Source organism: Lithobates pipiens, unplaced genomic scaffold (genome assembly GCF_037356315.1).
Source record: "Lithobates pipiens isolate NorthernLeopardFrog02 unplaced genomic scaffold, aLitPip1_a1.2 Scaffold_22, whole genome shotgun sequence".
In the NCBI taxonomy this organism is placed as follows: domain Eukaryota; kingdom Metazoa; phylum Chordata; class Amphibia; order Anura; family Ranidae; genus Lithobates; species Lithobates pipiens.
The window spans coordinates 347852183-347865563 of record NW_027507784.1 but is presented as its reverse complement, the minus strand read 5'-3'; the positions used below and the strand labels follow the sequence as shown (position 1 = coordinate 347865563).

Below are 13381 nucleotides of genomic sequence, written 5' to 3'. Positions count from 1 at the left end.
TAATAAAAGGTTTGTCCCAAAGTGTCTTCTGTCTCTTTTACTATTTTTGACACTTTATTTGTGAATTGGTAGGTAGGTACCTGTTGCCAATTCACATTGGGGGGGGGGGCGGGATCTGGGTGTCCCCTTGTTAAAAGGGGCTTCCAGATTCCAATAAGCCCCCAGCCAGCAGACCCCCACAACCACCGGGCAAGGGTTGTGGGGATGAGGCCCTTGTCCCCATCAACATGGGGACAAGGTGCGTTAGGGATCCCAAAGCATCCTCCCCATGTTGAGGGCATGTGGCCTGGTATGGTTCAGGAGGGAGGGGGGCGCTCTCTCATCCCCCCTCTTTTCCTGCGGCCTGCCAGGTTGCGTGCTCAGATAAGGGTCCGGTATGGATTTTGGGGGGGGGGGGCCCCTATGCCATTTTTTTTTTTTGGCACAGGGTTCCCCTTAAAATGCATACCAGACCTGAAGGGCCTCGTATGGATTTTGGTGGGACCCCCCACTGAATTTATTAAAATTTTTGGTTCAGGGTTCCCCTTAATATTCATATCAACCCCAAAGGGCCTGGTAATGGACGGGGGGGGGGGACCCATGAGGTTTCATTTCAATGAGTTTTATGTATATTGCCGAGACCCGACAATTCATTACAGCCGCGTCAAGTTTAAATGACTTTTTTTCCTTTAGAAATGTCATTTTGCTGTGGCATTGTTCTAAACACGGGAAAAATGCGCCACTTTACAGGCGTACTATAGACACCCCCCAGGCATGATAATTAAAGGAATATTACACTTTTATTGTTTCATTTTAATCATTATTAAAATCACTGCTCCCGAAAAAACGGTAGTTTTTAAGACTTTTTTTTGCATTGATACATGTCCCCTGGGGCAGGACCCGGGTCCCCAAACACTCCCCTGCGGCAGGACCTGGGTCCTCAAACACTTTTTATGACAATAACTTGCATATTACCCTTTAAAATGAACACTTTTGATTTTTCACGTTTGTGTCCCATAAACTTTAACTGTGTTCCAGCGGCTTTCGAATTTGCCGCGAACGCCATATTTTGTCCGCCGAACAACCAAAGTTGCCCATCTCTACTGTCTAATTTGCTATAAGGGAACAGGAGCTTTTTTTTTTAGGGTTCCAAACATTTAATTACACGAAACTGCAGCAGTTTGGCTCTCCATATTCATTACGACACACAGATCACTCCGCCCACCACACAGAGCCAAGCCCCTCCCCCAGTACCTGTCGCAGCTGGAAAAAATACACCAAACACGGTGAAGAAAGTTTCTCCGGCAGAGTAATCAGGAAGTGTATTATTCCGCAGCAATTCCTCCGAATATCCTACAAAGCCGTGCCCTGAGGGGAGAGAGGACAGAACATTCCCAGCACAGATTAACATTGTATCATGTATGTATCTCTACAACACAGATCTCATCTCCACAATGGTAGAATCTCTGTACAGAGGAGCTTACACTCTAATGTCCCCTGCCCCCCAGTCACATCAGTCTCTGTACAGAGGAGCTTACACTCTAATGTCCCCTCCCCCCCCAGTCACATCAGTCTCTGTACAGAGGAGCTTACACTCTAATGTCCCCTCCCCCACAGTCACATCAGTCTCTGTACAGAGGAGCTTACACTCTAATGTCCCTTCCCCCCCACAGTCACATCAGTCTCTGTACCAGAGGAGCTTACACTCTAATGTCCCCTCCCCCCCCAGTCACATCAGTCTCTGTACCAGAGGAGCTTACACTCGAATGTCCCCTCCCCCCACAGTCACATCAGTCTCTGTACCAGAGGAGCTTACACTCTAATGTCCCCTCCCCCACAGTCACATCAGTCTCTGTACAGAGGAGCTTACACTCTAATGTCCCCTCCCCCCCCACAGTCACATCAGTCTCTGTACAGAGGAGCTTACACTCTAATGTCCCCTCCCCCCCACAGTCACATCAGTCTCTGTACAGAGGAGCTTACACTCTAATGTCCCCTCCCCCACAGTCACATCAGTCTCTGTACAGAGGAGCTTACACTCTAATGTCCCCTCCCCCCCACAGTCACATCAGTCTCTGTACAGAGGAGCTTACACTCTAATGTCCCCTCCCCCCACAGTCACATCAGTCTCTGTACAGAGGAGCTTACACTCTAATGTCCCCTCCCCCCACAGTCACATCAGTCTCTGTACAGAGGAGCTTACACTCTAATGTCCCCTCCCCCACATCACATCAGTCTCTGTACCACAGGAGCTTACACTCTAAAGCCCCCTCCCCCACAGTCACATCAGTCTCTGTACAGAGGAGCTTACACTCTAATGTCCCCTCCCCCACAGTCACATCAGTCTCTGTACAGAGGAGCTTACACTCTAATGTCCCCTCCCCCCACAGTCACATCAGTCTCTGTACAGAGGAGCTTACACTCTAATGTCCCCTCCCCCCCACATCACATCAGTCTCTGTACAGAGGAGCTTATACTCTAAAGCCCCCTCCCCCCAGTCACATCAGTCTCTGTACAGAGGAGCTTACACTCTAATGTCCCCTCCCCCACAGTCACATCAGACTCTGTACAGAGGAGCTTACACTCTAATGTCCCCTCCCCCCACAGTCACATCAGTCTCTGTACAGAGGGGCTTACACTCTAATGTCCCCTCCCCCCACAGTCACATCAGTCTCTGTACAGAGGAGCTTACACTCTAATGTCCCCTCCCCCACAGTCACATCAGTCTCTGTACAGAGGAGCTTACACTCTAATGCTATTTTAAACTCAGCATCCCTTTGCTACCCACTGAGCCATTGTGCAATGACAGATGAAATCTGATTGGCTGCCACAGCCTCTGTCTTTTCTGCATTGCTCTCTGGCTCAGTCTCGCTTGCACCCTCCACCCCTCTGGAATGACATAAAGGAGAGTTTTATCAGAGAGTTCTGGGACTTGTCACAGGGAAAGAACTGGCACCAGTGAGAGACCTCAGCCGGAAGGTGTCAGCCCCGGCACTCCGGTGACACCGCGATAAGGGACACAGCGCCATTCTACTCTCAGAAGTCAGAGCGCTATCTCCCCTCCCCCGGGGGCCGCACACAATACTGGCAGCCGCTAATCTCTTCCTCCTCCACCATTCACAGCTCAGGATAATCTCACCGCAGAAATGTGGGGCCGGATCCCGGGGGGGCCTCTCCCTCCATTACCATCCATATAATGACCAGCCCATTATAATGACTGGCTCTACCCCCCCCCCCCCCACACCAGCTCTCCCCCACTGCCTCTCCACCCCCCACCCCACCTCTGTCCCCCCCCCACCAGCACTCCCGGCTTTCCCCCCCCCCACTGCCTCTGCCCATCAGCTCTTGCCCCTCACCCCACTGCCCCCACCAGCTCGCCCCCCCATCATCCCACTGCCACTCCCCCCACCAGATCTCGCCCCCATGCCACTGCCAGTCCCCCCGCCAGCTCTCGTCCCCATCCCACTGCCACTCCCCCCGCCAGCTCTCGTCCCCATCCCACTGCCACTCCCCCCGCCAACTCTCACCCCCATCCCACTGCCACTCCCCCCCCCAACCAGCTCTCGCCCCCATCCTACTGCCACTCCCCCGCCAGCTCTCGCCCCCATGCCACTGCCACTCCCCAGCCAGCTCTCGCCCCCGTCCCACTGCCATTCCCCCCCCACCACCAGCTCTCGCCTCCGTACCACTGCCACTCCCCCCCACAACCAGCTCTCGCCCCCATCCTACTGCCACTCCCCCGCCAGCTCTCGCCCCCATGCCACTGCCACTCCCCAGCCAGCTCTCGCCCCCGTCCCACTGCCATTCCCCCCCCACCACCAGCTCTCGCCTCCGTACCACTGCCACTCCCCCCCACAACCAGCTCTCGCCCCGTCCCACTGCCACTCCCCCCCACAACCAGCTCTCGCCCCGTCCCACTGCCACTCCCCCCCACAACCAGCTCTCGCCCCCGTCCCACTGCCACTCCCCCCCACCACCAGCCCTGCCCCGTCCCACTGTCACAACCCCACCACCAGCTCTCGCCCCCGTCCCACTGCCACTCCCCCCCACAAACAGCTCTCACCCCCGTCCCACTGCCACTCCCCCCCACAACCAGCTCTCGTCCCCATCCCACTGCCACTCCCCCCGCCAACTCTCACCCCCATCCCACTGCCACTCCCCCCCCCAACCAGCTCTCGCCCCCATCCTACTGCCACTCCCCCGCCAGCTCTCGCCCCCATGCCACTGCCACTCCCCCGCCAGCTCTCACCCCCGCCCCACTGCCATTCCCCCCCACCACCAGCTCTCGCCCCGTCCCACTGCCACTCCCCCCCACAACCAGCTCTCGCCCCCATCCCACTGCCACTCCCCCCACCACCAGCTCTCGCCCCCGTCCCACTGCCACTCCCCCCACCACCAGCTCTCGCCCCCGTCCCACTGCCACTCCCCCCACCACCAGCTCTCGCCCCCATCCCACTGCCACTCCCCCCACCACCAGCTCTCGCCCCTATCCCACTGCCACTCCCCCCACCACCAGCTCTCGCCCCCATCCCACTGCCACTCCCCCCACCACCAGCTCTCGCCCCCATCCCACTGCCACTCCCCCCACCACCAGCTCTCGCCCCCATCCCACTGCCACTCCCCCCACCACCAGTTCTAGCCCCCGTCTCACTGCCACTCCCCCCACCACCAGCTCTCACCCCCGTCCCACTGCCACTCCCCCCCCACCACCAGCTCTCGCCACCCATCCCACTGCCACTCCCCCCACCACCAGCTCTCGCCCCCATCCCACTGCCACTCCCCCTGCCAGCTGTCTCCCCCATGCCACAGCCACTCCCCCCGCCAGCTCTCGCACCCATCCCACTGCCACCCCCCCACTAGCTCTTGCCCCCATCCTACTGCCATTCCCCCCACCAGCTCTCGCCCCCATCCCACTGCCACCACCCCCCACCAGCTCTAGGCCCCACCAGCTTTCCCTCCCGCCCCACTGCCCCTCCCCCACCAACTCTCTAGTCTCCCCCCCACCATCCCCTGCTCTCCAGGCTCTTCCCCCCTGAACAAGCTCTGTTCAGTGCTCAGTCATGTTACATCGATCGGCGGCCACACACGCTTTGATTAATCTCTCCTGATAGGAACAGCCAATCTGTTGTTTACATCCATTTGACGGATATGTCACACACAGGAGGAGAGGATTCTGAACGATAGTGGAGATGTGATCGACGGTTATCAATCTCATAATCTGATCAAAATACATTTTGTATTCATGAACAAAGCAGCTCAGTGCTGCCAATCAATTTGAAGCGATCGATAATATTCCGCTCCATGCAAACATTTCACCAAATCTGACTGAACTGGAGTCTATGTGGGTGAGAAGGGAAGGTACAGCTATTCGATTGTTTGCGGATTCAATCGTTTTGCATCACACATTGGACGAATACAAACATTGTGCAGAGATTTAACAATCAGATTGTATGGTGTGTGGTGAGCTTTTACACTTTCAGTTTGATCAAGAAGCAAATGGGGCAGATTATTCACAGGCTAGATCTTCAATGTGTGAACGATCGACTGTGAATCCCAATCTATCCAGCCTGATCGGCTGAGGGGGCGGTGCAGATGTCAGATGCGGGGATCGCTCTGGAATGGAGAAAACCAAAACACTTTCTTTTTTTCTCTCATTTGGTGCAGACCGATAATCCCTCACACCGCGGCGCTGCGTTTGTGGGCGGGGCGCTGGGTGTCGCCGTGCTGCACACCTCCAGCACAGACTGCGATGTGTCCCCTGGATGGCGTCCAGATCGGCGGCGCTCCTTCATGAGGTCATGCTGCATCTATGTCAGATAATTGGAAAAATCTGCAGAAACGTTCTACCGTCTCAGAGGCGGGCGACTCCACGGACGTGTCAGCGAGGAGCGCCGTACGGTGCAGATACCACCTGTGTGCGCCAGGAAAGGGGCCCATGTACGGTGCAGATACCACCTGTGTGCGCCAGGAAAGGGGCCCATGTACGGTGCAGAGACCACCTGTGTGCGCCAGGGGAGGGGCCCATGTACGGTGCAGAGACCACCTGTGTGCGCCAGGAGAGGGGCCCATGTACGGTGCAGAGACCACCTGTGTGCGCCAGGAGAGGGGCCCATGTACGGTGCAGAGACCACCTGTGTGCGCCAGGAGAGGGGCCCATGTACGGTGCAGAGACCACCTGTGTGCGCCAGGAGAGGGGCCCATGTACGGTGCAGAGACCACCTGTGTGCGCCAGGGGAGGGGCCCATGTACGGTGCAGAGACCACCTGTGTGCGCCGGGGGGTTTACAGAAACCCTCTCTGGGAGCCCAGCTGGAACCTCACCGGGAGCCCAGCCGGAACCGCTCCGGGCCCCTCTCTGGGAGCCCAGCTGGAACCTCACCGGGAGCCCAGCCGGAACCGCTCCGGGCCCCTCTCTGGGAGCCCAGCTGGAACCTCACCGGGAGCCCAGCCGGAACCCGCTCCGGGCCCCTCTCTGGGAGCCCAGCCGGAACCTCACTGGGAGCCCAGCCGGAGCCGCTCCGGGCCCCGCTCTGAGAGCCCAACCGGAGCAGCTCCGGACCCCTCTCTGGGAGCCCAGCCGGAACCGCTCCGGACCCCACTCTGGGAGCCCAGTCGGGACCGCTCCGGACCCCTCTCTGGGAGCCCAGCCGGAACCCACTCTGAGAGCCCAGCCGGAACCGCTCCGGACCCCTCTCTGGGAGCCCAGCCGGAACTGCTCCGGACCCCTCTCTGGGAGCCCAGCCGGAACCCTCTCTGGGAGCCCAGCCGGAACCCTCTCTGGGAGCCCAGCCGGAACCCTCTCTGGGAGCCCAGCCGGAACCCTCTCTGGGAGCCCAGCCGGAACCGCTCCGGACCCCTCTCTGGGAGACCAGCCGGAACCGCTCCGGACCCCTCTCTGAGAGCCCAACCGGAGCAGCTCCGGACCCCTCTCTGAGAGCCCAACCGGAGCAGCTCCGGACCCCTCTCTGAGAGCCCAACCGGAGCAGCTCCGGACCCCTCTCTGAGAGCCCAACCGGAGCAGCTCCGGACCCCTCTCTGGGAGCCCAGCCGGAACCGCTCCGGACCCCTCTCTGGGAGCCCAGTCGGGACCGCTCCGGACCCCTCTCTGGGAGCCCAGCCGGAACCCACTCTGAGAGCCCAGCCGGAACCGCTCCGGACCCCTCTCTGGGAGCCCAGCCGGAACCGCTCCGGACCCCTCTCTGGGAGCCCAGCTGGAACCGCTCCGGACCCCTCTCTGGGAGCCCAGCCGGAACCGCTCCGGACCCCTCTCTGGGAGCCCAGCCGGAACCGCTCCGGACCCCTCTCTGGGAGCCCAGCCGGAACCCTCTCTGGGAGCCCAGCCGGAACCCTCTCTGGGAGCCCAGCCGGAACCATCTCTGGGAGCCCAGCCGGAACCGCTCCGGACCCCTCTCTGGGAGCCCAGCCGGAACCGCTCCGGACCCCTCTCTGGGAGCCCAGCCGGAACCGCTCTGGACCCCTCTCTGGGAGCCCAGCCGGAACCGCTCCGGATCGCTCTCTGGGAGCCCAGCCAGACCCCTCTCTGGGAGCCCAGCCGGAACCGCTCCGGACCCCACTCTGGGAGCCCAGCCGGAACCGCTCCGGACCACTCTGAGAGCCCAGCCGGAACCGCTCCGGACCCCACTCTGGGAGAGCAGCAATGCTCAGGGAGGCATCACCATACACGCCAGACAGGTGTGCTGCCTTCATGATGAATGGCACCGATCACCTGGAGTGTACCGTCTATAACAACCAATCAGAAAGCAGCTGTCTGCTATTCACACCAGGCAAACTAAAGGAAGCTCACAGATGATTGAGTGTTGTGGATTATTACTTATACACGTGTTCTGTACACACAATGTATGATCAGTGTGCTCTGTACATGTCCTGTACAAAGTGTCGGGAGGGGGAGGGGAGGGACGGGAAGCCATCAGAACGGACACAGAGGACGGCGGAGGACAAATGACAAACATTTCCTTCCTGTGATCGGGGGGCACACCCTGCAGGCGTCCCCGGGAGGAAGGCCGAGCCCTGCGATCCTCATCCCCCCCCCCCCCCCATCTCCTAATAGTAACAACTGGCGGGATCGATATTCCTGGAAATAGTGAGCGCACCGATCTGCAATGTATGGAATAGAAGGATTGTGTGGGGGAGGGGAGGGGGGAGACCGCACCCTGCAGAGACTCAGCTGGTCCCGGGAAGAAAATTCAGACAACGGCCAAAGAAAGTGATAATCTGGGAGGAGAGCGCCGGGGATCCAAGAATGGGGGCCGTGAACTCTGGAAGACACAAACAGTGACCTCATCCACAGAGCATTACCGCCCCCCGCTGGTCGCCTGTGTGTAATGCAGCACCCCGACCCAAAAGAGAGCCATGAATTACCTCATCCACAGAGCATTACCGCCCCCCGCTGGTCACCTGTGTGTAATGCAGCACCCCGACCCAAAAGAGAGCCATAAATTACCTCATCCACAGAGCATTACCGCCCCCCGCTGGTCACCTGTGTGTAATGCAGCACCCCGACCCAAAACACAGAACCATGAATGATCTCATCCACAGAGCGCTACCGCCCCCCGCTGGTCACCTGTGTGTAATGCAGCACCCCGACCCAAAAGAGAGCCATGAATGATCTCATCCACAGAGCGCTACCGCCCCCCGCTGGTCACCTGTGTGTAATGCAGCACCCCGACCCAAAAGAGAGCAATGAATGATCTCATCCACAGAGCACTACCGCCCCCCCCCCGGTCACCTGTGTGTAATGCAGCACCCCGACCCAAAACATTGAGAGCCATGAATGATCTCATCCACAGAGCGCTACCGCCCCCCGCTGGTCACCTGTGTGTAATGCAGCACCCCGACCCAAAAGAGAGCAATGAATGATCTCATCCACAGAGCACTACCGCCCCCCCCCCCCCCCCGGTCACCTGTGTGTAATGCAGCACCCCGACCCAAAACATTGAGAGCCATGAATGATCTCATCCACAGAGAGCTACCGCCCCCCGCTGGTCACCTGTGTGTAATGCAGCACCCCGACCCAAAACACAGAACCATGAATGATCTCATGCACAGAGCACTACCGCCCCCCGCTGGTCACCTGTGTGTAATGCAGCACCCCGACCCAAAACATTGAGAGCCATGAATGATCTCATCCACAGAGAGCTACCGCCCCCCGCTGGTCACCTGTGTGTAATGCAGCACCCCGACCCAAAACACAGAACCATGAATGATCTCATCCACAGAGCACTACCGCCCCCCGCTGGTCACCTGTGTGTAATGCAGCACCCCGACCCAAAACACAACCATGAATTACCTCATCCACAGAGCGCTACCGCCCCCCGCTGGTCACCTGTGTGTAATGCAGCACCCCGACCCAAAACACAACCATGAATTACCTCATCCACAGAGCACTACCGCCCCCCCTCTGGTCACCTGTGTGTAATGCAGCACCCCGACCCAAAACACAACCATGAATGACCTCATCCACAGAGCACTACCGCCCCCCCTCTGGTCACCTGTGTGTAATGCAGCACCCCAACCCAAAACACAGAATGACCTCATCCACAGAGGACTGCCACCCCCTGCTGGTCACCTGTGTGTAATGCAGCACTGTGACCCAAAATACTGAGAGCCATGAATGACCTCATGGTCACTTGTGTATAGTGCAGCATCACCCTCTGCTGGTCACCTGTGTATAGTGCAGCATCACCCTCTGCTGGTCACCTGTGTATAGTGCAGCATCACCCTCTGCTGGTCACCTGTGTATAGTGCAGCATCACCCTCTGCTGGTCACCTGTGTATAGTGCAGCATCACCCTCTGCTGGTCACTTGTGTGAAATACAACAAGCAAACAAGAAAGCAACAATGCGAGAGACAAAAAAAATATATATAGAACAAGAGCACAATAAAAAGGCACAGGCAAGAGAGCAAGAGAGAAAAAATGAGAGAAAGTGCTAAAGCAAACACATGAGATGGAGCATGAAAATGCAATTAAGTAAAAGAGAGCAAGAGCACAGGGAAAGGACTAGAACAGATTGAGAGCGCAGGAGCACAGCATAGGAGGAGATCACCAGCATGAGAGAGAGGAGAGAGCGCAGGAGCACAGCATAGGAGGAGATCACCAGCATGAGAGAGAGGAGAGAGCGCAGGAGCACAGCATAGGAGGAGATCACCAGCATGAGAGAGAGGAGAGAGCGCAGGAGCACAGCATAGGAGGAGATCACCAGCATGAGAGAGAGGAGAGAGCGCAGGAGCACAGCATAGGAGGAGATCACCAGCATGAGAGAGGAGAGAGCGCAGGAGCACAGCATAGGAGGAGATCATCGGCATGAGAGAGGAGAGAGCGCAGGAGCACAGCAAAGGAGGAGATCACCAGCATGAGAGAGGAGAGAGCGCAGGAGCACAGCATAGGAGGAGATCACCAGCATGAGAGAGGAGAGAGCGCAGGAGCACAGCAAAGGAGGAGATCACCAGCATGAGAGAGGAGAGAGCGCAGGAGCACAGCATAGGAGGAGATCACCAGCATGAGAGAGGAGAGAGCGCAGGAGCACAGCATAGGAGGAGATCACCAGCATGAGAGAGGAGAGAGCGCAGGAGCACAGCATAGGAGGAGATCACCGGCACGAGAGAGGAGAGAGCGCAGGAGCACAGCAAAGGAGGAGATCACCAGCATGAGAGAGGAGAGAGCGCAGGAGCACAGCAAAGGAGGAGATCACCAGCATGAGAGAGGAGAGAGCGCAGGAGCACAGCATAGGAGGAGATCACCAGCATGAGAGAGGAGAGAGCGCAGGAGCACAGCATAGGAGGAGATCACCAGCATGAGAGAGGAGAGAGCGCAGGAGCACAGCATAGGAGGAGATCACCGGCACGAGAGAGGAGAGAGCGCAGGAGCACAGCATAGGAGGAGATCACCGGCACGAGAGAGGAGAGAGCGCAGGAGCACAGCATAGGAGGAGATCACCAGCATGAGAGAGCGCAGGAGCACAGCATAGGAGGAGATCACCAGCATGAGAGAGGAGAGAGTGCAGGAGCACAGCATAGGAGGAGATCACCGGCACGAGAGAGGAGAGAGCACAGGAGCACAGCATAGGAGGAGATCACCAGCATGAGAGAGGAGAGAGCGCAGGAGCACAGCATAGGAGGAGATCACCAGCATGAGAGAGGAGAGAGCGCAGGAGCACAGCATAGGAGGAGATCACCGGCACGAGAGAGGAGAGAGTGCAGGAGCACAGCATAGGAGGAGATCACCGGCACGAGAGAGGAGAGAGCGCAGGAGCACAGCATAGGAGGAGATCACCAGCATGAGAGAGCGCAGGAGCACAGCATAGGAGGAGATCACCGGCACGAGAGAGGAGAGAGCACAGGAGCACAGCATAGGAGGAGATCACCAGCATGAGAGAGGAGAGAGCGCAGGAGCACAGCATAGGAGGAGATCACCAGCATGAGAGAGGAGAGAGCGCAGGAGCACAGCATAGGAGGAGATCACCAGCATGAGAGAGGAGAGAGCGCAGGAGCACAGCATAGGAGGAGATCACCGGCACGAGAGAGGAGAGAGTGCAGGAGCACAGCATAGGAGGAGATCACCGGCACGAGAGAGGAGAGAGCGCAGGAGCACAGCATAGGAGGAGATCACCAGCATGAGAGAGCGCAGGAGCACAGCATAGGAGGAGATCACCAGCATGAGAGAGGAGAGAGCGCAGGAGCACAGCATAGGAGGAGATCACCAGCATGAGAGAGGAGAGAGCGCAGGAGCACAGCATAGGAGGAGATCACCAGCATGAGAGAGGAGAGAGCGCAGGAGCACAGCAAAGGAGGAGATCACCAGCATGAGAGAGGAGAGAGCGCAGGAGCACAGCAAAGGAGGAGATCACCAGCATGAGAGAGGAGAGAGCGCAGGAGCACAGCAAAGGAGGAGATCACCAGCATGAGAGAGGAGAGAGCGCAGGAGCACAGCATAGGAGGAGATCACCGGCACGAGAGAGGAGAGAGCGCAGGAGCACAGCAAAGGAGGAGATCACCAGCATGAGAGAGGAGAGAGCGCAGGAGCACAGCAAAGGAGGAGATCACCAGCATGAGAGAGGAGAGAGCGCAGGAGCACAGCATAGGAGGAGATCACCAGCATGAGAGAGGAGAGAGCGCAGGAGCACAGCATAGGAGGAGATCACCGGCACGAGAGAGGAGAGAGCGCAGGAGCACAGCATAGGAGGAGATCACCGGCACGAGAGAGGAGAGAGCGCAGGAGCACAGCATAGGAGGAGATCACCAGCATGAGAGAGCGCAGGAGCACAGCATAGGAGGAGATCACCAGCATGAGAGAGGAGAGAGCGCAGGAGCACAGCATAGGAGGAGATCACCGGCACGAGAGAGGAGAGAGCACAGGAGCACAGCATAGGAGGAGATCACCAGCATGAGAGAGGAGAGAGCGCAGGAGCACAGCATAGGAGGAGATCACCAGCATGAGAGAGGAGAGAGCGCAGGAGCACAGCATAGGAGGAGATCACCGGCACGAGAGAGGAGAGAGCGCAGGAGCACAGCATAGGAGGAGATCACCGGCACGAGAGAGGAGAGAGCGCAGGAGCACAGCATAGGAGGAGATCACCGGCACGAGAGAGGAGAGAGCGCAGGAGCACAGCATAGGAGGAGATCACCAGCATGAGAGAGCGCAGGAGCACAGCATAGGAGGAGATCACCAGCATGAGAGAGGAGAGAGTGCAGGAGCACAGCATAGGAGGAGATCACCGGCACGAGAGAGGAGAGAGCGCAGGAGCACAGCATAGGAGGAGATCACCAGCATGAGAGAGCGCAGGAGCACAGCATAGGAGGAGATCACCAGCATGAGAGAGGAGAGAGTGCAGGAGCACAGCATAGGAGGAGATCACCGGCACGAGAGAGGAGAGAGCACAGGAGCACAGCATTAGAGATCACCGGCACGAGAGAAGAAGAAGAGAGCGCAGGAGCACAGCATAGGAGATCACCAGCATGAGAGAAGAAGAAGGGATGCACACAAGAGGGAGCGTGCAGGGAGGAGTGCAATAGAAAGTGCACAAGAGAGATCAGATAGTTCAATAGTTCAAGAGAGAGAGTGCACAGAGGAGAAAACACAGGAGAGAAAACAAAAAAGCAACAAGCCAAGAGAGATAACAAATTAGAGCACAGGAGAAAGAAAGAGTGCAAGAGAGGGAGCAAGAGCACAAGGAAGGAAGGAAGGGAGAAAATGAGACGGAAGAAAACAAGAATGCAAGAAAGCAAAAAAGAGAGCAAGAACACAGGGAAAAGACAAACCTGAGTGTGTGAGAGAGCACAACAACGCAAGATATTGACAACAAAAGCACAATAAAGCGCGCAGGCAAGAGCGCACCCCATCCCCCGCCCCCAATGAACACATCTACATACAAACAATCCAAGGACCA

General features: G+C 57.8%; 1 protein-coding gene across 1 annotated transcript in view; it reads right to left on the bottom strand.

Moving 5' to 3' along the window:
- SLC12A8 (solute carrier family 12 member 8) overlaps positions 1–13381 on the bottom strand; it is a 52388-nt gene that overhangs the window by 25852 nt on the left and 13155 nt on the right. Inside the window, exon 6 of the mRNA XM_077449753.1 lies at positions 1234–1347. Within this exon, the coding sequence (XP_077305879.1) occupies positions 1234–1347 (114 nt within the window). The remainder of the gene's footprint in view (positions 1–1233; positions 1348–13381) is intronic.